General features: G+C 34.4%; 1 protein-coding gene across 7 annotated transcripts in view; it reads right to left on the bottom strand.

Moving 5' to 3' along the window:
• Positions 1-2,670: 2,670 nt before the first annotated feature.
• The window catches only part of LOC123564975 (polycystin-2-like), a 33,863-nt gene continuing 9,539 nt past the window's right edge, over positions 2,671-26,994 (bottom strand). Inside the window, exons 2-16 of one of the 7 annotated variants that reach the window (XM_045358929.2) lie at positions 26,043-26,156; positions 25,044-25,171; positions 24,236-24,504; positions 23,441-23,665; positions 22,538-22,700; positions 21,585-21,821; positions 21,059-21,240; positions 19,839-20,058; positions 19,232-19,365; positions 18,897-19,014; positions 18,238-18,567; positions 16,394-16,576; positions 11,252-11,317; positions 9,626-9,682; positions 2,671-4,123 (exon numbers count right to left, since the gene is read on the bottom strand). In XM_045358929.2, coding sequence (XP_045214864.1) covers positions 9,629-9,682; positions 11,252-11,317; positions 16,394-16,576; positions 18,238-18,567; positions 18,897-19,014; positions 19,232-19,365; positions 19,839-20,058; positions 21,059-21,240; positions 21,585-21,821; positions 22,538-22,700; positions 23,441-23,665; positions 24,236-24,504; positions 25,044-25,171; positions 26,043-26,156 — 2,423 coding nt within the window. In that variant the 3' untranslated portion in view covers positions 2,671-4,123; positions 9,626-9,628. Of the gene's footprint in view, positions 4,124-5,646; positions 5,693-6,206; positions 6,226-9,625; positions 9,683-11,251; positions 11,318-15,349; positions 15,463-16,393; positions 16,577-18,237; positions 18,568-18,896; positions 19,015-19,231; positions 19,366-19,838; positions 20,059-21,058; positions 21,241-21,584; positions 21,822-22,537; positions 22,701-23,440; positions 23,666-24,235; positions 24,505-25,043; positions 25,172-26,042; positions 26,157-26,994 lie in introns of all 7 variants that reach the window. The other 6 variants (XM_045358930.2, XM_045358928.2, XM_053537622.1 and 3 more) reach the window with 6 other exon arrangements.

Here is a 26,994-nt window from a genome sequence, read left to right as displayed (position 1 = left end):
GTACACCTTTAGGTAATAAAATACATGTAATTTTTACCATAAAACAGCAGCTTTCAATATCGTGGACGGAAAGGAGATAATGGACGGATTAAATTCCCCTTGTATATCTTGGACAAAATTTGGTGGATTGAAATTCTAATTTAAAGCATTCATGATGTGGTAGTAGTACAAGATCTTCAAGTCAAAATGCCGAAAGAAGCCTAAAATTGAACGCTTTCTCCATACTTTTTTACTCGGTGGTCAGGACATTATGATGAAGTGGATATCCAAGTCTGAAGAGATTCAACTCAATTTTTTCCCCCCTTAAAATCATTAATTTATTTTATATTATATATTATGGCTTCTTTGTTATTCCTTTAACTTATTAAAGACTCTATTTCTGACGCACTTCAAAACATTAGCATTTATCAGATTTCTTTTTAAATTACAAGTACATTTTTCCTACACTTAACCTGTAATATAAATAAAAGAAATTTTAAAATGACTTGTTGAAATAGCCCTTTTTCATCTTATATAAAAGACCCAATAAACACATTCTTTTTTTCTTCAATTATATATCATATCCAGAAAATCACAATGCCATTTTTAATAGTATTAAGTATGTTAGTTAAGTAGTTATGTTAGTAAGAAACTTGGTGCATATATTTTTGTATAATTTTACCATACTGCACCAAGACCAGCGTGACTTTTTTTCTAAGTTTACTAAATGCTTCCAGTCCAAAGACACAGAATTGTTAAAGTGAGAGAGTAAAGTTGACAATATATAAGGTGCGATGCTGTTCTATGATTAAGTACGAGTTTTTCTCTTCTTCAAAATACATTGTTTTCCAATTACTGTACTGTTCTGATTAATAAATAATATGGATCTCTATTCCCATTTACGTGTATTACTTGTGATCAAAAAAAATCTTCTTATCCATTTGAATTTAAGATTACTTGAAACACCTCTAGCATAAGCTTCAGTTTTGGAACAGCAATTTTACAGTGCTAAGGGGGTATATTAAAGTGAACATACTGCAGTAATAGGTAATCCTGTCTAGTTTCCTTATTAACCCGATGTGGAGAAAGCATTCTTACCATGGAATAAAGTTTATTCAAATCTTGGTACCGGTGTAATAAATTAAATCACTGCTACCTAATTACATGAAGATTGTTTAAAATAAAATCAGTTACTTGTATTTTTCTCTTTTTTTTCAAACATCAAATATTGGAGGCATATTCATTCTTCCAAAAAAGCTTTTTATTCTCCATGATGCGACATTATTTAATTTTATTCCTTTCAAGTTTACTGCTCTAATATATTATATTATAATATATTATTGTACTAGAATTTCAGTGTACAATATCTTTGTAATTAAATAAAGTGACAGTCACTAACGAAAAAGATTAAATTAAAATTTGAAAATATTTTCAAGAAAGACATCAATTGCTGACTAACAAATATATTTGATCGTTGTTAAAAACCATTACCGTAACTCGAGATGGTAATCAACAAAATGGTGAAAGCTATGCTATAAAGAATAAATTTTAAACAAGAGGGCCATGATGGCCCTATATCGCTCACCTGTTATCATTGCACTTAAGGACAAGTCTTCAAGGTCAAAAGATCATAACAGAAGAAAATATAGTTGAAATTTTCTTTAAGTAACTTTAAAAACAAGATTTGAAAACTTTTTGTAGAGGTCCACTAGGCAATGCTACATGTCAAATATCTAAGCTCTTCTGGTTTATTTTTAGAAAATTTTGAAGATTATTCTATGTACAATCAAGTACATGGGGCAGGGTCAATTTGACCCCAGGGGTCATGATTTGAATAAACTTTGTAAAAGTCTAATAGGCAATGCTACATGTCAAATATCTAAGATCTAGACCTTCTGGTTTATTTTTAGAATTTTTTTTAAAGATTTTCCTACGTAAAATCAAGTGACCCCTAGGGCGGAGTCAATTTTGACCCTGGGGGACAAGGTTTGAATAAATTTTGTAGAAGTCCACTAGGCAATGCTACATGTCAAATATCTAGTCTCTAGGCCTTCTGGTTTATTTTTAGAAAATTTTTGAAGATTTTCCTATGTAAAATCAAGTGACCCCTGTGGCGTGGTCAATTTTGACCCAGGGGGTCATGATATGAACAAATTTTGTAGAGGTCCACTAGGTAATGCTACATGTGAAATATCTAAGCTCTAGGCCTTCTGGTTTATTTTTAGAAAACTTTTGAAGATTTTCCTATGTAAAGTCAAGTGACCCCTAGGGCGGGGTCAATTTTGACCCCCGGGTCATAATTTGAACAACTTTAGTAGAGGTCCACTAGGCAATGCTACATGTCAAATATCTAAGCTCTAGGGCTTCTGTTTTGAGAAGAAGATTTTTTAAATATTTTCCTATGTAAAATCAAGTGACCCCTGGGGCAGGGTCAATTTTGACCCCGGGGGCCATGATTTGAACAAATTTTGTAGAGGTCCACTAGGCAATGCTACATGTGAAATATCTAAGCTCTAGGCCTTCTGGTTTATTTTTAGAAATTTTTTGAAGATTTTCCTATGTAAAATCAAGTGACCCGTGGGGCGGGGTCAATTTTGACCCCGGGGTCATGATTTGAACAACTTTAGTAGAGGTCCACTAGGCAATGCTACATGTCAAATATCTAAGCTCTAAGGCTTCTGGTTTTAGAGAAGAAGATTTTTTAAGATTTTCTTATGTAAAATCAAGTGACCCCTGGGGCGGGGTCAATTTTGACCCCGGGTCATGATTTGAACAAAATTGGTAGAGGTCCACTAGGCAATGCTTCACACCAAATATCTAAGCTCTAGGGCTTCTGGTTTTTGAGAAGAAGATTTTTAAAGTTTTTCCTTTCGGTTGCCATGGCAACCAGTGTTCTGCATGGAATTCAATTCTTTGAACAATTTTGAAAGGGGGCCATCCAAGGAACATCCCTGTGAAGTTTCATCAAAATTGGCCTGTTGGTTTAGGAGGAGATGTTGTTTAAAGGAAAGTGTGGACGGACGACGGACGGACGGACGGACGGACGGACAGACGGACGGACGGACGGACGGACGCCGGACGGTGAGCGATCACAATACCTCACCCTGAGCACTTTGTGCTCAGGTGAGCTAAAAATGTACACCTTTTGAGACAATTTATGTAATAACACAGTGGTATGTACAAATCTAAAAGTTCAACTTTTTTCTTCTGCCACATGACTGTAAAATCACTTTAAAATTTGATCTTGAACCAAACAAGAATAAAACATAAAATTCATGTAAAATAAAAACGTAACAATCAGCAGTAATGTTACATGTAAAATCTGAGGACGGATTTTCACAGATTTATAGGTTTTCTTAGGACGGAGTGCCTTGGACAGAATTACATATCACATTTTTCGTGTCTAAAATGACTAGTACAACACAGAACATAAAAATGTTTCTTATTTGCTACAATAAATACTGCATAGGTGGACTGCCAAACTGTACCGACTGCTTGTAATATATAAAAGAATATTCTTAGAATTTGTAGTAGTCAATAGCTGATCTAATCTTTGCTTTCAATGAGATTCTTCAGAGCCTTAAGTTTAGTATTTAACATTTCTAACGTGGTTTGATTTGGCAGTCACTTAAACAAAGAAGGGATTCAAGCATGGTAAATTCTCCAGTAAACAATGGTCCTGTTGTTAATTTCCTACACATCTGAACCATGGCAAATCAGACAATAATCAAAGCAAAGGCCTTGGTTATTTAAAAAACTTTCTTTTTATTTTGAAATTGTTTAGTAATACTTAAATGCGATTACCTGAATTAAGTAAAGAACTTGCACAGACTATTACCTATTATTTCATTTTTCTTCATTTTTAGTACCTAATTTTTTCTATTTGCGTGTTTCACTGAAAAACAGAAAAACATGGGATTTTTTTCTTTCACTAATTTTTCAAAATGCAGAATTTATTGTAGCATAGCATGTGCATTATATTTAAATAACACATTATAACATCTATAAAGCTGGAATGATCATGTTTTTTCAAAAGTCCATTGGTCATAACTGGCACATAAAAACAGTGGTTTTGTGTATAAAGTCACAGAGTCAGCCTATCTTGTCAGCAATGGCTGTTGTAGATTCCACTGTCAAATATGTCCTGAAATCAAACCAAAACAATATGTCATATTAACTTCGTTTTTACCATGTTGAATATACTGAGTGAAATAACATTCCTAAAAAAATGTTAACTTTTGAAGATATGTTATTTTTTTTAAAGATAATTATTTTTATATAGACTGAAATTGATTCAAACCGAAGTTATTCTAAAATATTATAAATCAATACCAAATAATATCGGCAACTGTAGCATATACATGTATATAATAGCTCATACCAAATAAATTCAGACCCCTTTTTTCAAGACACACAAAAATAAATAAATTTTACAAGATTTAATTTCCTTTTTTTTTTCAACTGTAACCTCCTTTATGTCATAATAAACATTTGAAAGTAACAATAGACAAAAATGGAAAATTGAGTTATAATGCATGCACCAAACCAAATTAAGAAAGTAAAGTTCTAAAAATAAAAAAAAAGATATTAAAAAACGTAAAAAGGTTAACAGAATAATTCATGCAAGAAATACTGAACAAAAATAATAAAAAAAATTACCAAAATATCTTTCACAGTGAAAATTTTAAATCTGGAGTTCACGAGTGAAAGATAATTTGATCTGACACTTACAATAAACAACCTTTCTTTTCATTTCGTGTATTTTCAATGGTTTCCTCCATATTATCCCAATTTTATGTGCAGAATGCCACATACATACAAAATCTTGATGTTATAATGTTGATATTTAAAATTAATTTTCTTTTTCATCAAAAGTAGTTCCTTAACAGTGGAAATATAAAATGAATCTCAACTGTTTGACACAGTGAAAGATTCAATATATAAACCACACTTTCACATTTCAATAAACCACTGAAAAAGATATGAAATAAAGATACTATCTACTATTAAGTTTAATCTAAAATTTGAAATATAAGGATTTCAAACATAGAAGATTTAGGGCAATTTTTTTAAGAGTTATAAAGATAACATAAAATATATTAAGATTGTTTCATACTGTATATATGAAGCCGCTAATTCACAGATGGATGAAAACGGGCCTTGATAAACCTTGGCAAGTTCATCTTTAAATATTTTCAGGACAGAAACCATTTTTGTCTTCTCAAATTTTCACATAAATTCATTATACTTTGTATAATTTTCAATGGTTATTTTGGCAAAGTTACACTGAAAGATCTAAGACCTTAAACTTGCTCAAGTCCTAGAGTATCCAAGCAGTTCAATCAACTAAATCTTATTCTGAGTGAGTTATAGAATCTCCTGAACAAAATATTAATGAATTCAAAATCCTGTGAGTTAATTTACTTTGATACATAATAAATCACTGGTAAACATTGGATAAACTTTTCTTCAAACCTTTGGTGTGATTATATGCAAAAAATCATTACTCGTTCAAATGGCCAAGAAATCATTTCAACTTATTTTTTTTTTTTACACATCGTCCAGTACTCTTCTGGTTTAATGTATAACAATGACCATCTGTGAACAAACTGCTAAAATTAATACAAAGTTGAAGAGCTGAAGAGTAACCTATCTATACTTGAATACCTTAACGTCAAAATTTGTAATTCAATGGCACATGTAGGGGAGGTACCTAAAATACACAATCCAAGTATATCTCAGGCAACTTTCCACTTGTCAATTAACCAAAAGTCTAAGCAAAGGTTGCCAAAGTCAACAATCTGTGTCCTTTTCACTTACAAAGTTTAGCGGGACATCATTTTGGTGATGCGGATTCACAACAAATTAAGATATTCCAAATAAATGCAACCTAACTAACTAAGTACTTTGATAACCAATGTTCTCTGTAGAAAAAGAATGTCTCAAAACTGTTCTGTACGTCAAATGATTTCTTATACTAAAAATTATGCTTTGTAAAAACATGCAGAGTGCAAAATGATTCATGAAATGAGTGACTTATCAAATTAACACATTATCAAATTAATCGTGCCTGTACATAAAATACACAGTGAACATATCAATAAGTTAAATTAAAACAAAACACAGTAACAAAAACAGGGGATAAAACAAAATTTCTTCTTTTTTTCAGACAAAAATCAACACACAAACATTCATGCTTTTTTTCTGGGTAAAAACGTCTTATTTACCATTTTACACATCTGAAGTCTGTTGAAATAAAGAAACGATAATAAATGTTGTTGGTCTAGGTAAAAATTAATATATACATTTTCACAGTGTGTCACAGAACATCAATTAAAACAAAGAAATATTATTATAACTAACCCTTCTTGTAAAGTTAACCTTTGAGAGTCAGTGCCAAGAAAAATTCTGTTAAGATGTAAGATAGAGCAAAAAGAAATTCCTTGAAAATAGAATGGGCATTCTTTACAGACAAATATTCCAATTCTTTCAGATAACTAAGGGGTGTTTCACTGAAGATCTGTGAGACAAAGACTTCGTACTTTTCAAACATATTTTAAATAACCAACCACCAGTTACATACAGTATGTTTAGGATATTTTGGCAGCTGTCAACTCTGTTGTCAAAATAAATTCTACTTTTACACATGGAACATTCCGAAAGTATTCAATCTTCCTAAATGTAAGTGTAGCCTTCATAGCAGATGATTTTAATCAGACTGACACATGGAAAATCATCTAAGTATATGATGGAATTTTAAAGAACAAAATTATATAGTTTCTTTTCAACTGCCAAATTATTTAAAACAGACTGTACAATATAATATGCAGTAATGGAAGGTTCCCATTCCTTAACAGAGATAATTTAGGTTCAAACATAATAAATATGTAGTTACACTGTGGATATACAATAAAACATTTGTCAGGAAAACTGAAAAAAAAAATACCCAGGGATGTAGCAAGAAACTAAACCCTTTTAATGTGTTCTACAGGCAAGTTCCCCTGAAATACCCTGGTAGTGTTTTGCTTCTTTAGTCTCACATCATCTTAGTGCAGCTACATTCTGGTTTTTTGTTCAGTTTTCCTTAAATTCATTTTGTCATCAAGAGTCATAAACCAAATGAATTGAAAATTCTCCTTGAAAATTAAACAAGAGGGCCATGAAGGCCCTGTATCGCTCACCTGACCTATTGACCTAAAAATCATCAAGATCAACATTCTGACCAAGTTTCATTAAGATATGGTCATAAATGTAGCCTCTAAAGTGTTAACTAGCTTTTCCTTTGATTTGACCAGGTGACCTAGTTTTTGCCCCCACATGACCCAGATTTAAACTTGACCTAAAGATCACCAAGATTAACATTCTGATTAAGTTTCAAGAAGATACAGTCATAAATGTGGCCTCTAGAGTGTTAACAAGCTTTTCCTTTGATTTGACCTTGTGACCTAGTTTTTTAACACACCTGACCCAGATTTAAACCTGACCTATAGATTATCAAGATTAACATTCTGACCAAGTTTCATTAAGATATGGTCATAAATGTGGCCTCTAAAGTGTTAACTAGCTATTCCTTTTATTTGACCCCCGTGACCTAGTTTTTGACCCGACATGACCCAGATTCGAACTTGACCTAAAGACCATCAAGTATAACATTCTGACTAAGTTTCATGAAGATACAGTCATAAATGTGGCCTCTAGAGTGTTAACAAGCTTTTCCTTTGATATGACCTAGTGACCTAGTTTTTGACTCCATCTGACCCAGATTTAAACTTGACCTAAAGATCATCAAGATTAACATTCTGACCAAGTTTCATTAAGATATGGTCATAAATGTGGCCTCTACAGTGTTAATTAGCTTTTCCTTTGATTTGACCTGGTGACCTAGTTTTTGACCCGACATGACGCAGATTCAAATTTGTCCTAAAGATCATCAAGTTTAACATTCTGACTAAGTTTCATGAAGATATAGTCATAAATGTGGCCTCTAGAGTGTTAACAAGCTTTTCCTTTGATATGACCTAGTGACCTAGTTTTTGACCCCACCTAACCCAGATTTGAAATTGAGCTATAGATCATCAAGATTAACATTTTGACCAAGTTTCATTAAGATATGGTCATAAATGTGGCCTCTACAGTGTAAACTAGCTTTTCATTTGATTTGGCTTGGTGACCTAGTTTTTATCCTACATGACCCAGATTCAAACTGGACTTTAAGATCATCAATATTAACAATCTGACCAAGTTTCATGAAGATACAGTCATAAATGCGGCTTCTACAGTGTTAACAAGCTTTTCCTTTGATTTGACCTGGTGACCTAGTTTATGAACCCAGATAACCAAATATCGAACTCGTCCAAGATTTTATTAAGGGTAACATTCTGACCAAGTTTCATTAAGACTGGGCCAAAAATGTGACCTCTAGAGTGTTAACAAGCTTTTCCTTTGATTTGACCTGGTGACCTAGTTTTTGACCCCAGATGACCCAATATCCAACTCGTCCAAAATTTTATTGAGGGTAACATCCTGACCAAGTTTCATTAAGATTGGGCCAAAATTGTGACCTCTAGAGTGTTAACAAGCTTTTCCGTTGATTTGACCTTATGACCTAGTTTTTGACCCCAGATGACCCAATATCGAACTCGTCCAAGATTTTATTGAGGGTAACATTCTGACCAAGTTTCATTAAGATTGGGCCAAAAATGTGACCTCTAGAGTGTTAACAAGCTTTTCCTTTGATCTGACCTGATGACCTAGTTTTTGATCCCAGATGATCCAATATCGAACTCGTCCAAGATTTTATTGAGGGTAACATTCTGACCAAGTTTCATTAAGATTGGGCCAAAAATGTGACCTCTAGAGTGTTAACAAGCTTTTCCTTTGATTTGACCTGATGACCTAGTTTTTGATCCCAGATGACCCAATATCGAACTCGTCCAAGATTTTATTGAGGGTAACATTCTGACCAAGTTTCATTAAGATTGGGTCAAAAATGTGACCTCTAGAGTGTTAACAGTCAAATTGTTGACGACGGACGGACGGACGGACGGACGACGGACGACGACGGACGCCGGACACAGGGTGATCACTAAAGCTCACCTTTGAGCACTTCGTGCTCAGGTGAGCTAAAAAAAAGTCACATAGCTAACATTACAGCTGATAAATGTTTAAATAATATTCTCTTTAATCTATTATATCTTTTATATCTCAAACTTACAAGTTGTAACAAAATGCTTTTAAAACCATATTCAGCCCGACATAATTACTAAGATCCAAGGCTACCAGTCTAAAATCTCAAGCATCCGATTGGTTGATTCTAAGCCTCAATTTGAAACTGACCTATCAAATGACAGCATTGTGAGACTCGTTCATTTTATCAACTTCACATGGACTGACAAATTTCAGAATTCATAAAACGGAGACACGAAAGAAAATTAAATGTAAAGGCAGTGACTGGCTGACAAACTCACTGGGTCAACTTCATTCCATAACACTGTACAAAAATTGCTGTGTTTTATATCAGTGCAAAACATTGGGTTTTAGTCAAGACACTTCAAGTGTGTGAATTAATTTTTTTGTTAGCAAAAACACAAGAAACAACTTCCAATCCAACATGTACTAGACAGTGTAGTTTCAACATGTATCTAACCTTCTAGTTTTTATTCTTTTTAACAGTTTTGGGGGCTACTAATATAGCACTTTGACCCTGCAAGCAGTGGAATATTGTGAATATATACCTAAGTATGATGTTACTTTCAACATAATTTATGAAGGAACGTAATAATTTTGGTATAACCATATAGAAAAGGTTTAAATGTATAAATTGTATTTATGATCCATTTTTATAGTGTCCATCTCCTGGAAAACGTCTTGGTACTATTGCCATATTACATAGTACAATGAAGACCACACTGGGGGTCAAACCGACTACCCACGGTTTGAGCGGCAGACATCTTAACCACTATGTTCCATTATGTCTCTTAGCAATAAAACTTACAGTGACAGTTTCCTTAACGCAACTGCTCTACTAAAGAATCGTTTTAATTTCAAAGGCATAAAATTTTGAATTTTCAACCAAAAAGGCTTCTCATGAAGTCATGAATCCATGCATTCTAAAATTTTATGGAACAAAACGTGTTTTAACTGTTCCTATGAATTCAATCAATGATAGATGCAACAACAATATTCATGAAAATTAACCTGTGACAAATAATAATGATTTTTACAGTATTTTCGTAAGTGGAAAACATGACAATGTAGTTATGTATATAAATTACAATGGAGGCTAACAACTTTCTTGTGTATAACTATATACACCAGGTTCCCTTTTCACTCCTAACTATGAATATAATGCTAAGTAATCATGATATAGTTTTAAGGCTGTTTCTACGATCCCTTTTGAACAAAAGAAAACTTGTATTCATTAAAAATACTCGTATGTAAAAATTTAATAATTTATTTAAACATCTCCAATTCAGGAGTAGTGGATTTCAAAATCTGAACAACTTAAAATATGAGATTTTTTAAGTTTAGCACAGCACAATTTTGTCGTCAGCATAATTTCAAAATCCAGGGATCAGGTTCTTAGTAATGCTTTGCTTCAGAATATTCCCACATCCTAACAGCATATGCATGCTGCAAAAGGGGCTGTATACTAAGTATATTTTGTCCTGTACTTATTTCTCAACTTGACAGACTATGTTACAATTTACACTCTGCAACTGGACAATGCAGGACTGTTCAGAAATCCCGATCCGCTCTGTGAAATTAAGCGAAAATAAATCCATCTCAAAATAATATAACCCACTCATTGTAGTATATTCTGTGTATAGCTCGATTGCGATAAAAACTTTAAGTTTATTGGAATCACTCTTGAGCTGCTGGAAAAACCAGTACTGGTGTTATATGAGGTGTGGTTGTGACCCCAGTGGGGCTCATCCCACCCACCCCGGGTTGAGCAGCTGACACCTTAACCATTAGACCATTCCTCCCATCTATGCACCGACATAATCAATTGTTTTTCATTCATTACTTAAAGTGTGTAACACAAAGTCCCTATACATAAAACAGTTTTTTGAAACTATCCCAGGACATACATAGTAGAGTAATTACTTACTGACAAGGTAGTAGTAAAAAAAAAAAAAAATCTGAAACAAAGCATGACTAAGTTCAGCCTTTCTATGAGATGAAATAAGAATGAAATGTTAAATGAAGCCAAAGACTGAAAGACAATGGATTAAATAATATCACTGAACGCAACTCAAGACAACCTTACATTATTGTCACCATGGTCGTATAAAAATGGGCGCAGCGGTGCCCGCTTCGGTTTATCTTCTTTTTCCTATTATCATTGAAGTAAACATTTTATTAAAATATTTACTACGTATCTTTACTGACTACTACCCGATGGTTCCTTTGAAAAACATGTGCTAGAAATAGCGCATTTCTCAAGATAATTTATCAATACATATATAAATATAATGTATCATGTTTAACCTTACCACAATAAACTAACACCTGGCCTATATCTGCTAGACTAAACTTTTTATTTATAATACTTCTACAAAGTATGGACAAAAAAACATTCCCCAGTATAAGCAAAAGGTAAAAATTTAAGAATATAATTCAAAGATAAATTGTCCAAAACAACCCAATCTACGTCAAATCTCTACATGTCTGAATTACCCAAACTGTGCAAAGGTCACACAAAGACTGCAGATTCCTCGTGCATTTTACATTCTGACTGGTGACTTCCTTCACCTTGTGCATCAACTGAATCAGTGCTAGTGCCTTGTGTGGTAGGCCTGGGAGGAGCAGGGCGTTTTCCAGGGGTGGAACTCTGACTTTCGATGTTTACAAATGGATTTAGTTTGGGGGCCCCTCTAACAGTATGCTTGTCATGTTTATTACTTTCCCCTTTAAAAGGTCTGATGTTGATTGCAGGAAGATTTATTGCAGAACCAGTCTTTCTGTCACCAGTCTTTCTGTCAACATTCACTTTTTGTTGACTGAATGAAATATTTTCCCTTTGTGATATTTCTGAAGGATCATCGGATAAAGTAGCGGACAATGCCATAGCAGTCTGTGAAGGGCTTTTTGATGAGTCCTTTTTCTTATGTTGCCTAGCTGACGTGTAAGATGAAATGTCAGAACTTTTGGCATGTTTCTCTACTTCCAAAGGGGTTTCAACCAATTGGGTTTCAATTTTAGATTTGTTAACAGGTTGGTTCTCAATTTTTGAAGGAAAATCAGTAGAATTGTTTGCAGTTGTAGTGGAACCCTGCATCTCCACCTGTGTTTTGATACTAGGCTGAATCTTTGTTTTATTTGTGTTATTTTTGTTACCAACCCTTTTAGTAGTTGAAACAGCCATTTTACTTAATGTTCCCGTAGACACTTTTTGACCTTTGGCAGTAACAAGAGTTCTATGATATTCATCTGTTCTTACAGCTTCTTTTTGCTTAGACTTTGTTGCACTATTTTCAATAACTTTATTTAATTCATGTTTTTGTTCATTAGTAACAGTAATGCAGTCACTAGAGATATTCTCTGCCAACTCAGCAATTTCATTTGGTCTACCTGCAGATCTTTCTAGGTCCTGTTCATTTGTTTTGGAGGCATGTTGCAAGTCTTGAGTAGTCAGAAATTGAGAATCAGATATTTTAGGTAATGTTCCAAATGAACTAAATTTTGTTTCTGGTGTCTTGTCACTACTCTGGTCAAAGGGATCTGTATTTGAACTTTTGGATGAAAAGGTACTCAATTTGGGAGCCGACAAAGAAACCTCAGAGCTTGCTGGAGAGGAATCAGTTGATGTGGGACAAGATATAGTCACACTGCAACTTAAATCTGAGTCATAACTTGAGCCATCTGAACCAGTCTTTAAAATTCTGGATGAACTTTGTGATACAGGTCTACCTGCATTTGGGTCAGTATTTCTGCTTGAGTTTTTCGATGAGGGTCTACTTAAACTAAAGTTAGTGTTGCCACCAATGTCTAAACTTTCTGAAGCAGGATTGCATATTTTCTGTCCAAGGTCACTGTCATTTTTCAAACTCTTTTCTGAAGTTTTTGAGGCAAGTCCTTTGTCCAAACTTTCAGAGGAGGGTCTAGATAACCTTGCAATGGAGTCATCATTTCTAACATAACTTTCTGAGGATGGTTTAGAAATTGTTGTATTTGAGTCAGCATTTTTGCCTGAATTTTTAGAAGGAAGTATAGATAACCCTGTATATAAGTCATTTCTGTCTGAACTTTTTGATGTTGGTCTAGACAATCCATCATTTGGATCGCAGCTTCTGTCTGAACTTTTTGATGAGGGTCTAGATGACCTTGCATTGGAATCAGTGTTTCTGTCTGAACTTTCTGATGAGGGTCTAGATAATTTTGCATTGGGATCAGTATTTCTGTCTGAGGGTCTAGAAGACCTTGAATTGGGTCATGTTTTGTCTGAACCTTTTAATAAAGGTCTTGATGACCTTTTATTGAATCATCATTTCTGTCTAATTTCTGAAGAAGGTTTGAATGCCTTTTAAATCATGAGTTATTCTGTCTGAAATTTTGATGAGGGTCTAGATAAGCTTGATTTGGGATCATTGTTTCTGTCAGAACCCTTTGATGAAGGTCTTGATGACCTTTTATTTGAATCATCATTTCTGTCTAAAGTTTCAGAAGAAGGTTTAAATGCTCTTTTATCTGAGTCATCCATTCTGTCTGAACTTTTAGAGGATGGTCTGGATGATCTTGCATTTGAATTCTCTTTTCTGTTTGAACTATTTGATGAGGGTCTGGATAACCTTGCATCTGTGTCATTATTCCTGTCTGAACTTTCTGAAGAGGTCTTGACAACTCTGTACTTGAGTCATCATTTCTGTCTGTAGTCTTAGAAAAGGGTCTCTTCAACTCTGCATCTGAGCCATAATTTCTGTCTGCAGTTTTTGATGAGGGTCTTGTCAACTCTGTATATGAGTCCTCATTTCTGACTGAATTTTCTAGTGGGTGTCTTGTCAACTTTGCATTTGAATCATCATTTCTTTCTGAACTTTTTGATGAGGGTCTTGTCAACTTTGCATTTGAGTCATCATTTCTGTCTGAACTTTCTGATGAGGGTCGTGTCAACTTTGCATTTGTGTCATCATTTCTGTCTGAACTTTTTGATGAGGGTCTTGTCAACTTTGCATTTGTGTCATCATTTCTGTCTGAACTTTTTGATGAGGGTCTTGTCAACTTTGCATTTGTGTCATCATTTCTGTCTGAACTTTCTGATGAGGGTCTTGTCAACTTTGCATTTGAGTCATCATTTCTGTCTGAACTTTTTGATGAGGGTCGTGTCAACTTTGCATTTGTGTCATCATTTCTGTCTGAACTTTTTGATGAAAGTCGTGTCAACTTTGCATTTGAGTCATCATTTCTGTCTGAACTTTCTGATGAGGGTCTTGTCAACTTTGTATTTGAGTCATCATTTCTGTCACAACTTTTTGATGAGGGTCTTGTCAACTTTGCATTTGTGTCATCATTTCTGTCTGAACTTTCTGATGAGGGTCTTGTCAACTTTGCATTTGAGTCATCATTTCTGTCACAACTTTTTGATGAGAGTCGTGTCAACTTTGCATTTGTGTCATCATTTCTGTCTGAACTTTTTGATGAGGGTCTTGTCAACTTTGCATTTGTGTCATCATTTCTGTCTGAACTTTTTGACAAGGGTCTTGTCAACTTTGCATTTGTGTCATCATTTCTGTCTGAACTTTTTGACAAGGGTCTTGTCAACTTTGCATTTGTGTCATCATTTCTGTCTGAACTAGCTGACAGGGGTCTAGATAACCTTGTATATGAGTCATTATTTCTGTCTGGACTTTTAGATGAAAGCCTTGATAACCTTGCATTTGATTCATCTTTTCTGTCTGAACTTTCTGAGGAGAGTGAAGCTAACCTTGCATTTGGGTTGTCAGTTTTATCTATGCTTACAATCATTGAAATAGATGTGTTTGAATCAGAAATATCAACCCCACCTAAAGTTTCTGAACAAGGTCTTGGCAAGCTCAATTCTTGCTCTTTACTGATTACAATACCACTGTATGTTGAAGAAGGAATCCCTGGCAGACCTGGAGTAACTGACCTTACATCTTTTGTCTTCCCTGAAGACTCTAAATTACCGTACTCATTGCAAGACTTAGAAGAGGTTTCTTCATTCAATGAGGCCTGAAATGTGGGGTTAGCGGGTTCTAGACATTCTAAATCTGTCTGAAATGAGGGGCCCAAGGTTTCTGGGTATGTGGGCGAGGGAACAGATGGATAAAGGCTACCGTCACTGATTCGTGCTTCTGCCCCCTCACACTGTGCACCATTCAATGCTTGATGTTCAGTTTGGTCTAACCTGGAATCGGGCTCAGGTATTTCTCCAATTAACAAGGTGTCAGGTTTGAGTGGTTCAGCAGTTACTTCAAACTGCTTATCCTGACATACATGTATAACCTTATCCTCAATTTGCTGTAATTAACAAATTTCATAAAACTTTACTAACTCAACTGCTTTTTTAAGTATTTTCCTGAAAGAGCATGTTACAAAATGTACTTAATTTGTGTCCATTAGGACTAGGTGCCCACACTTACTGTCACTATACCATGATATGTTACTTGCTGACAATGCAAGACAAAAGTAGAAATTCATGTTACTATTGGGTCTAGGTGCCATGAGAGGGTGAATGGTGGGGTGATACTGTAAAATTATTTAATTCTATTGGCATGAAATTTTCTGGTTTTGTCCATAACAACTATTTCATGGAGAGATGGAATTGTGGATTTCAACTTTTGAAGATAAAATGAGAAGCAATTTTCTTTGTCTGTTAGGTCTGAAGCAACCACATAATCCATCAAAATTAGCCCCAAAGAATATTAATGATTCCACAGTACATGTAACATAAACTTTCAGGCTCTTTATGAATATTTTTTACTAAGTCTGTATGCTTTAGTGACTGTATGTTAAATACTTTTTGCAATATCTGCAATACAAACTTTCATGGCCTTTATGCATACACTGACCAAGTCAAGAGCCAGAACTTACGGAGTGAAATCCCACAGACGCACAATTTCATATGCTGAATAACAATCATGTGACATTTCATGACCAGGTTAAACACTTTTTGATGTATGCACACAACCCACATTTGAACAGATCGACATCCAAATGAATAGATATACGAACAAAGGCAATCAAAGTGCCCCCAAAAAGAATTTTGTTGGGACATAAAAAGTAGAGCAATATTATTTTGAAAAAAAAAACCAAAAAAACCCCACAAATTTAGAATGACCTACAAGAAATGACCCATCAGTAACTTAAATATGTAAAAAAATTATATATATCCATATACAATTTGTAGTATTTATATCATGCATCTTTACAAGAGTCTTGTTTTACATACCGCATTTCCCCCAGATTCCGGTCGTGACCTATTTCTGGCCCCACCGTGCCCACTACTGCTAGGGGATGGCCCTCGACCACTTGGCTGTGGGGTTATAGATGACTCTGAATCCCATCTTTCTAACTCTTCTCGCACTAATCTTTCCATTTGTTCTCTTTTAACTTCGTCACTTGTCCCGTCGGACTGAAAGTTTCATTGAGGATTAGATACAGCAAACTTAATTATGAATACTTACCTTATTTTACCTTTAAATGAGATTAATTAAATTTATTGACAATTCAACCACAAAGAAGTTTTTATTTCTGATCTTGTCTTAGCAATTTAACACATTCTACAAAACTTCTTTAAATTTTACATCAAAGTAATAATTGAACAAACCAGAAGACCTCTTGAAAGTTAAGTTAAACCTTTCTTTTTTGAAAATCTTATCACTGATAACAGTAAGGAAAAAAAATATACAGTAAATGAAATACAAAAAAAAATTCTAAATATTGTTTTGTACTTTGCCTGAAAATCTTCTTTAACTAAAAAATTCATTGTAATTGAATTGTCAATCTATGAATATTAAAACAGGTATATTAGAAACCAATGAATAATCATCATGAATTGTCTGTTAGGCCTTGATTTACCATGCAGAAATTAAGTCAGTTATAAGGCGGTTGATCAGTTTGAACACATTTTGTTATCATAGGTTAGCTCCCCTGCCTACAGGAAGACTTACACTTTATTTCTTTCTTTTTGCAGCAGGGCTCTTGCTCTCTGGATCTTTCTAATAAAATCAATGAAATTTCAACTAGATTATGGCTTAAAATCAAATTTATGTTGGCTCACAAACACATAAAATTAAATAAGGTATATAATCGTTATTAACTTTTTTCTAATTTTCGCTCAACATCTCAACTTAAAGCAGCTCAAACTTTTTTTAAGATGCTGTTTTCTTACAAGTGCGACCCCTGCCACTACTCAGTCTATTCACATACTACAAAATACCTAATTCTGTACAACATTAGATTCAACATCTGCATGATAAAACTGAATTTTTATTTTGGTGATTTATGCCTCAAATGGCTGGTATGTGAAAGGTAGGGAAAACACAAGTGAAATTATCGTTTCAAGTTCAAAACATATGACATTATTCCACAGCAGGTATAATAGGGTTATATACCTTATCTATCTCTTTACCAGCATCCTTTTTCTAAAATATGCACAAGCGTTTTTTATAAAGTACTAAAATACCTTCGAATAATCTTTTCCATAAGTAATACACAGATTGTAAATCATTCCAAAGTTTATTTTTTTAATGAGCACCTTTTTAATCTAAACTGTACACTAGCAATATAGAATTTCAAGAAACTTAACAAATAAAAGCCAAGATTTTAATCAGATTCACTATTAACTGACAGTTTATATGGCACCATTCCAGTTTCGATGGTAAACAAAACCCTATAGTTCTCTTTTTGCTGTTTCTCATGCAAAGGCTGACGCCTGGGTAGAACCACAGACCTTCCACAAGCTGACTGTATGGTTACTTCATACAACAAGCCAAAAAGGATTCAAACCCACAGAGATGAGGAAAAGTAATTCAAAATCAGTGCCCCTAAAGATCTTGTCAATTCTACTAAAAAATTAAATCTTGATAGTACATGTTTGTTAAAAGACAACCGCAGAATAAAAATATTACTATACAACTGCATTAAAAGTTCAGTAATTTCTTCCAAATTACCTATGAACAAAATAACTGTACCTGTTATGAGAGTCAGTCTGTTAAAAAAAAGGACTTTTTTTTTTCATTTCTAATAAGTGGTCTTTAGGGACTTTATTCTCTGGATTTTGGTCAAACTCACCTCTGTTATACTGTCTAGGATTTTACCCATTGTTTCTCTTCTTTTTAATTTTGCTTTTTCCATGGCTTCTAATTTTACTAAAACTGCGTCTATCTTTGAAACAATACTGCCAATAGAATGTTCCATTCTGTCCACTCTGCGAGATAACACTGTAAATTCTTCGTATGAAACACTCTGTGAGGGACCTGATCGGGATGATTTTGTGCGGCTGTCTTCGTCGTCGCTGTCTTCTGCACTGTCGTCATTGAAACTGACACGGCTTGCGGATCTGCGTGCACTCTCTGGTCGGTCAATCTTGTCCAGTTCATCATATTCCTTTTTGAGGGCATCCTAGATCACATTAATACAGAACAATTTTAAATTTAGAAAACAGATCTGTGATTTCAAGACTCAGAACATAATAATCATTTCAAAAAAAGTTTTACATTTTTGTCTGCCTTTATTTCATGGAAGATTACATGAAAGTGTTTCTCCCTTTAATAAAAGGACACTTTATCAATACATAGAAAACTGCTTTCAATAAATATTAATTTACTCTCTTTAAACCATTATTTCTGCCAACTTTGACACTGTACTGAGTATACGAGAGTTCACGTACATAAAGTGTATGTATCAGTGAGTTCTATGCTTCCTGGTATATAGAAATGATCAAGTCTTACTCTTTGGTCATTGAGGTCGGCCTGCATTTTCTTCTGTTCATCCTCGTCCAGCACACGGTCACCGTCAATATCGTACTTAGCAAACAAAGCCTCAATCTCGCCATCAGCATAGCCTCGACTGAAAATTACCAGAAAATGAATCGTAGCAGCAGGGACAATGAAAACCCTCAATATTCAAATGTTTACAAGTCAACCATATATATGTAGACCAACATCTGTGCTGTCTGATCATGATCTGCACTGTTCGCCATTCCTTCAGTATTTTTTTGGTAAGCACCCCTTTTAACAGTTAATGGTACTGTCCAAATTGAAAAAAGAAAATTGTAAAAACTCACGTTTTAAGGTCCTGGCGCCATTCATCAAAGTCAACTTGTTTGTCGTTGTTTATGTCCGCAGATTTAAGTGCTTTCTGGATGTCAACAATCTTGTCATGTTTGAAGTTCAGTTTGTTCAACATCTTCTCATAGCCCTATATGAAACAGACACAATGTGTAAGCATGGAGCATAAAACAAAACAAAATCTATCAAAACACAAAATTCAAAAATACACTCATAAAATAAAAGTCACCAACAACAATTATGGCACAATATCATAAAGAAATACTTTTCTAAATGTTATGGCACAATAGCTGACCATTCATAAAGGCAGTTAATACAGGTTTGTTGTAATGACTATTCCATTTCAAGTTCTGTTTTACAATAGTGGCTATACTGGTATCATAACGATATCTTTTCATTTCCATTTTATGTTAGTCTGTGTTGTTCATTTATTACATTATAACATTTGTCAACAATACCTCCTTAGAGCAAACACCTCATTTTTCTCCCATCAAGCTCTGTTCAACAGAAGCACTTTAGTTTCTCCAGCTGTGTTCACTTTAGAGAGTTGCGCTGCAGTTGGTAAAAACCAAATCTCACATTGGATTAAACTAATAAACTTACTCTCTTAAAGTAGTCACCCATCTCGAACTCGTTCTTCTGGTTGGCCATGTCTCCCTTCACCTCGGAGTAGGTGTCGTTGATGATAGCCAAGAACATGTTGATAAGAACGAAGAACACAAAGAATACAAACAGCATGAAGAAGATTGGTCCAAGTACACGGTTAGCAGCCTCAAGTTGGTCGAAGTCGAAATCTCCAAGGATGATACGGAACAGTGTGAAGCTATAATAATTCAAGGACATTGTTAGTGGCCTAAAGTTTGTCTATGTGTGAACCTTCAATAAACAGTATTTTATCCACAATTAGTATGAATGTGTCAAGAATACTGAATGGAATGCTCTGATATACTATAATAAGACATCTTTAAATATGATTTAACTTCACACTGTAATTAGCTATTATTAAACACACTTTCTGGGAAATTTTAATTTCCAAAACTATTATTTATGAATGGAGTACTGGCCAACAAAAGCAAACACAATATTACAATTGTCTCTATTATCAAACATGTTATACATTAATGAAAAATATTTTTATTTACATGAAAAACATTTTGGTTATTTTAACTGATAAAATGGTAAAACAAGAGCTGTCTCCATAGGATGACACATGCAACTGATGGCACTTTGAATGAATAGTTATGGCCGATGTTAGAGTTTAGGACCTTTGACCTACGGAGCTGGGTCTTGCGCGCGACACATCGTCATACTGTGTCACACATTCATGCATAGTTATTATTTAAAAATCCATGCATGAATGACAAAGATATGGACCGGACATGCCCATCAATGCACTATCATGAAAAATGATCTTTAACGTCTAAGTGTGACCTTGACCTTTAAGCTACGGACCTGGGTCTTGCGTGTGACACGTCGTCTTACTGTGGTACACATTCATGCCAAGTTATTTGAAAATCCATCCATCGATGACAAAGATATGGACCGGACACGAAAATTGCGGACAGACCGACAGACGGTTCAAAAACTATATGCCTCCCTTCGGGGGCATAAAAAACAAAAAACAGTTGAAACCAGATGCCTTGAACTCGCTTATTTCAAAATTCTAGCCATATCGAAGACATTTTTAAGTCCCGTCCCAAAAACGTGTACAAAGTCGAACTTCTGTTATCTCGGAGTAAAACACTCAATCTCTTGGATTTCAAGATACTGAGACTCAACTAGTTATGCAAAAAAAATCTGAATCGAAATGAATCAATACTAACAAGGAATTCTGGAAGTTACTGAAGTCTTTCACTTGAGTTCCAAACAGAAGGTAGCCGAGCTGGGTGAAGGCCAAGAATATGATGAAGAACATCACTGCAAAGCCAGCAAGATCCTTGGCACACTTGCCAAGTGTGGAGGAGAGCTGGGTCATCGTCTTGTTGAAGCTGATGTACTTGAAGATCTGCCAAGGAGAGTCAAAATATATCATAATTTTATAATACTTTTCATGTGAATTCTGACGTAATGGAAAACAGAAGTGTATATACAGTAGTATTCATTGAATTTTTTACTTCTTTGGCATATTTTTATTTTTTCCATTTCACACCTAGTAATAAAGCAGAATCAGAATCATTGACAAATCTTTCGATAACTTCAGGAAGATACTTATAGAATGTCAGCTTCAACACTTGACTTACTACATTGTTCTATACACACTATGAAGATATCTACAATATTATCAAGTTTTAACTTTTACCGAACCTGCAGAATACAAAGGTTTCACTAAAGCATGTTGAAGTATCTTACCTTGATCCAGGCCAAGAAGACAGCGATGGCAATAGCGTTGTCAAACTGTGTCTGACCGTAGCTGAGGAACTCAAAGTCGGCATACTGATCTGGCTTGTCGAGCAGCTCCTGCAGCAGCTCATCGACTTTCAGCGTACGGTAAACATTAAACGCAACACACACGAGGGCAATCACAATCACGAGAATGTCAAGGATGTTCCAGACGCTCTTGAAGTAGGAGAACTTGTGCTTCTTGATCTGCAATATATGAATAATGCCGTCGTTGACATTTTCACTTCTAAGGTTCAAAATATTTGTTAACACACTCAAATGCATGTGATAGTTATTTTATTATACACAAAAATTTAAACAGGACAAATGAAAATAAAACATTTCATAAAATTCAAAAGAAAAATAAAGCACACAGTAAGGAACATGCAAGTAATGTATAATAGTAAACATAATACAAGTAACACATAGACATGAACAGAAATGCAAATTTTCAAACAAAAGCAAAATCATATACAATCATAAACGTAAAAACTGAAAAAAAATTAATATGCAAGAGATGGGTTTAAACACTAAACTGAAAGACACAGATATAGCTTAATATAAAACATTGCACATACTGTTACAGAAGTATAACCTCTCAATTGAAAGATTCAAGTTAAAACATTGTACTGAGGTAACAAAGTGTAAATGAAGTAAAACGTAAATAAAGCTAGCGCTTTTGTGTGCAAGTAAGTCAGAATTCTTGTTTGAAATGATGTAAAAACTTGAAAATTCCTTACAAAACCAAATCAGTAAATGAGTAAGAAATTCAAATCTATTTCATTTCCTAAAATGAAACTTTTTATAACTGAAGTCCTTTTGTTTAAGCAGAGTAAGACAGTGGCCTGGAAAAATCTAAACAAATAACCATAATGCAAGTATAAAATAACATACAGTTAACGAACAGTTAATGGACAGTTTACCTCGATAGCTTCTTCAACCATGTAGTACAGGATAAAGAGACAGAGGATAAATTCACACGCCATGATGAAATAGTCCATCACCGTAACATAGCGGATCAACTTCACTGTTCTCATCGTCGCATGGGGGATTGCTCCTCCTGTAGGCGGGAACTCTACCGTCAGCCTGGCAGATAAAGAGAGATAATTAGCCCTCTAAATTGCACTGTTGTCTGGCTAGAGAAGTCTCAGAGTTAAGAAATCTGCTCTCTTCTGTTCTAATCTATTTAACATACTGTATACCCTTAATAAAAGAATGTACTAATCTACTCTCTGAAAAGCCTCAACTGATGCTAAAAAATATCTCATGCATATCTACACTTAATGAATATCGTAATTATGTATTCCCTTAAGGAGGTGCCACAATTCCCTCCTATATATGGTAGCTTACAACTCAAAATAGTACAGTATCTGACATTTTTTTACTGTCATTTTGTAAGAATTCTTAGTCTTTCAATCAGCTGCATTAATTAGGGCCATTCGCTATATTGTAATACTGTGAAATCATTAATATTTGTGGGGGGCTAATTTTCGTGGATTTCGTGGTTGAGTCAATCCACAAAATTTAATCCTAATGAACAAGTAAAATTCCCATTCAGTTTATGTTCAAAAGTTGAAATCCACGAATTCATATCCCCATGATATTGCCGTTTTGACCAAAACCACAAAATTTCATGCCCACGAAATTAAACGATTTTACAGTAAGTCAAAACAGATCCTTTATTTTCACATATATATTGAGGATTTATGTTCACATATATATTTATAGCAAATTTTTAATATCATTTGTGTATTACAATTATGTTAAAATATACCAACTGTGACAAGTCTTTAAGCAAAGATTTATAACAAGGCATTCTGTCTTACCTGATCACACAGAAAAGGTTTATATTGGCATTGTACACAGTGAAGTCTATAAACAGGACCCTCGTGCCTCTACGTATCCAACGCTTGTCAAACAGGTAATTGATGATACCCGACGACTCGCTCTTGTTTGAAGTTAAGTCCTGTACATAGCCGGCACCACTGTATGTAGAGATTTTACCCCAGTGACTAGACCCATCAAGTTCATCCTGACTTCGATAGTACCAGCTGAAACAACAACACAGGCATATATACCTTATTCAACACCTGGTCAAGTTTACTTTTAATGCAGAATAAGAATCCATAAATAGTGTTGTCTTGCTTGGGCTTTAAGTCATACAAACACATTCTGGCTAATAAGCTTTAACAGTGGCGGAAGACCCCAGGTGCCCCTCTGTATATTATTTCAACCACAGATGAACAAATCCTCTGACTAAAACTACTAGCATTCAGACAAGGGTCCAGTGTATAAGTGCTTTACACCTGGCATGCTGGAGAACTAGGGAAGCCATCTTCTGTATCGTGCACTCTCTTCCGTAGTTTTCTGGAGGAGTTACCCATGTTGGTTACCAGCACCAACAATAAATAAGCTTATATGCACACATGGACCAGAATAAGAACTTTAGAATTTTTTTAAAATTCATATACAATCTAAAATATAGCTAAAATATTTCCAGATGCAGCAGAAAATAGAACTGGCAATTTTTTTTTATTTCAATGGGAATTTCTGAACCTATCAAACCATTACAACAAAGGGCACAGAGAATGCTACAGGATTTAAATTTCATTTTTACTTACGCTGTGTAGTTATCTTCATTATTAACACCTGGACCAAACGGTTGCTTGTTTTCCAAACTTTCAGCGTAAGACTCGTAGCATTCGCGGATCACCTCGGCAAAGTCATCATGAACGTGACAAGAGTTGCTGTGGACCTGAAGTTGCCGAAGTCGCGGTACACCAAGCAGTTTGTTTTCATAGTAGATGTAGCCTTGTTGTTCGGTGGGTACAGTGTCGTTGTTATACCAGGTCTCCCAGTACAGTCCATTGATAAGTGGTTCCTTTGCAAACTGTAGAGATAAACATCATTCTGTAGATCTTATTTTGATTTATTTTACATTGCATTTCATTAGATACTGCAAAGATAATGAAAATGTTATTTAATTTAGGTATACTCAGTTACAGAAGCACAGTTTTTATTGTTGTGCTGAAATCTTTGATCTACCTATTTTAACAGAACAGAACAGAACAGAATTTTATTAAGACTTATACATAAAAGTACATCATCAAAACACATCTTTAAACATTTAAAGAATGTTCAATCACAAAAATTTTCATTATACTTATAACAACAAATACTGGTTTACTTTTAACTTTGTAATAAATGAGGATGACTATGGGGATAAGATGAATTTTACAAAAATACCCCCTTAAATAACTGCAACTTCTACACCTCCATTAAGCAGTCACCTGCCTTAACCAGCCACTTTGACCATTTCCCTTGACAGGCTGTTTATGACAGGTTAGACTGTATAAGCAAGGATAAATTTTTAGATTTGTAGACAGGATAGGAAAATATTACGATACAGAGGATATCGAAAAATCAAACCTTCCAGAAATCCTCCACACTTGTTATGGTACGGAAAGATCCGCCGCCAGAGTGGGTCTTGTCCAGGAACAGGTCACTCATCACCTTCGTGTAGTAGTACATCGTAGTCTGGGTCATACCAAATGTCACTGAAATCGTACAGAATGACAAAAATGCGAGTATAAAAGTGAAATGCACCATCTAGTTGAATTTCTAAAATTTTTAGTATTTATAGACTCATAATATGTAAATCTTTCTTGCATAATAAAATACATTCATCCAAGAATTGGCACCCTGTTTATTTTTTTTTTTTTTTTGGCAGTTGTTTCGCAAATTGCATTAAAATGTATAAAATTAATGCTGAATTTAAATGTTGTTTATCAATCTAAGTTAGATCTGCAGGACAGTCCCTTTTTATAGCTAACTGCAGTGGTTACAGTGCTTACAATGTAACTTATATATATGTATCTGGTAACCAGAATGTTATAATAAAACACTTTTTCAATGAACCTCACCAAACAAAAACTAAATTTCTTTAACCTTTAGCCTGCTGGTGGCAAGATATTCTGCCTTTGAGATCAGTGCAGACCAAGATCAGCTTGCACATCCGTGCAGGCTGATCATGGTCTGCACTGTTCGCTATTCAGCCTGTCAATTTTCTGTGAACACCCCTTTGAATAATAAATGTTCATGCCCAAATTGAATGATAGACCAGTACATTTTAGAATTTTTGCAGGCTAAAGGTTAAAGAAAGAACTGAACCACTGCATCTTTAGATAACCAGTCTACTAAGTCAAAAAATATTGAATGTCTGCCATTGCAAAAAAATAAATGAATGCTATTTCAAATATTGCAGATATTTTTCGTCACATTCCCAGGACATTTCTTGGCATTTTGTATTCATTAAAATTCATCATATTTATCCTTCAAACAATTCAAATTATATGGCCAAAAATTTTACTAGCTTCAAAATGTTCAGATTTGTGTATTTTCCGAGGGGTTTACAAGTCCATCTCTTACCGATACACAGGATGACCAGGAATACGATGTAGATGATCAGCTCTCGTAGAGTCGTCTTCACATGAAGTTCCCTGTCTCCCTTCACATCCTCTGTCTGACGGGTTGCCCATAGTGCTGAAATGATACAAACAATATTACATAAATTTTACATTTTCATATGCTCAATAAAAAAATATTTTCATATTTTCCATCATATCTTTATACATGTATTGATAGACATGCTAGTCAGTAGTCAAAATTAATACCCAAGATTGGAAGGCCAATAGTTATGGTTATTGACCAACATCAGAAATCAATTTTCAGTTTTATATTAATTTTTTTGATTTATTAGCCTGGAAAATGTGTTAAATATAGATCTGTCATACAGCACAAACTCTGGACCAGCAATATATAGGTTTCATGTAATTAAAGCATCTCTGTGTTTGTTTATAAAACAACAACTTGCCTTCTTAACAATCATTTTTTTCTTAATTTGTTTGTCAATGTCTGAAATAAATTATACGTCAAATTTATACAGGTGCCACCCACATTACAAAAACTAAGCATCTGCCTGATGAAAACTGGTCAAGAGGAAATTTAACATAAGGCCTAACAAAAAAAATTGTTTGTTTCCAGTGACATGGCCAAAAAAAATAGGGTAGGTAGGTAGGCATTTTTTTTTTTTTTTTTTTTTTTTTTAAACCTAACACCATCCTAGCTTCAAACAGGGAGATTATAAACCTTATAAACATGCATCCTATTGTTATGTTTGATTTACACCTGAATGTACAATGACTTTGATGATGTTTTAGCAATATAAAATGCCATTTGATTGTGTATTTAAATATTATGAAATAAATATATGCTTTATGTTTGTGTTTTGTTGTTGTTGTTTTTTCATTTCCAGAGTAGCCCATCCGATTAGCTCAATAGGTAGAGCAGTCGATCTACGGATCAAGTGGTCATAGGATCG

Source organism: Mercenaria mercenaria, chromosome 2 (assembly GCF_021730395.1).
Source record: "Mercenaria mercenaria strain notata chromosome 2, MADL_Memer_1, whole genome shotgun sequence".
NCBI classification, from domain to species: Eukaryota; Metazoa; Mollusca; class Bivalvia; order Venerida; family Veneridae; genus Mercenaria; species Mercenaria mercenaria.
The sequence above is the reverse complement of the archived record's forward strand: the minus strand, read 5'-3'. Positions and strand labels throughout refer to the sequence as shown.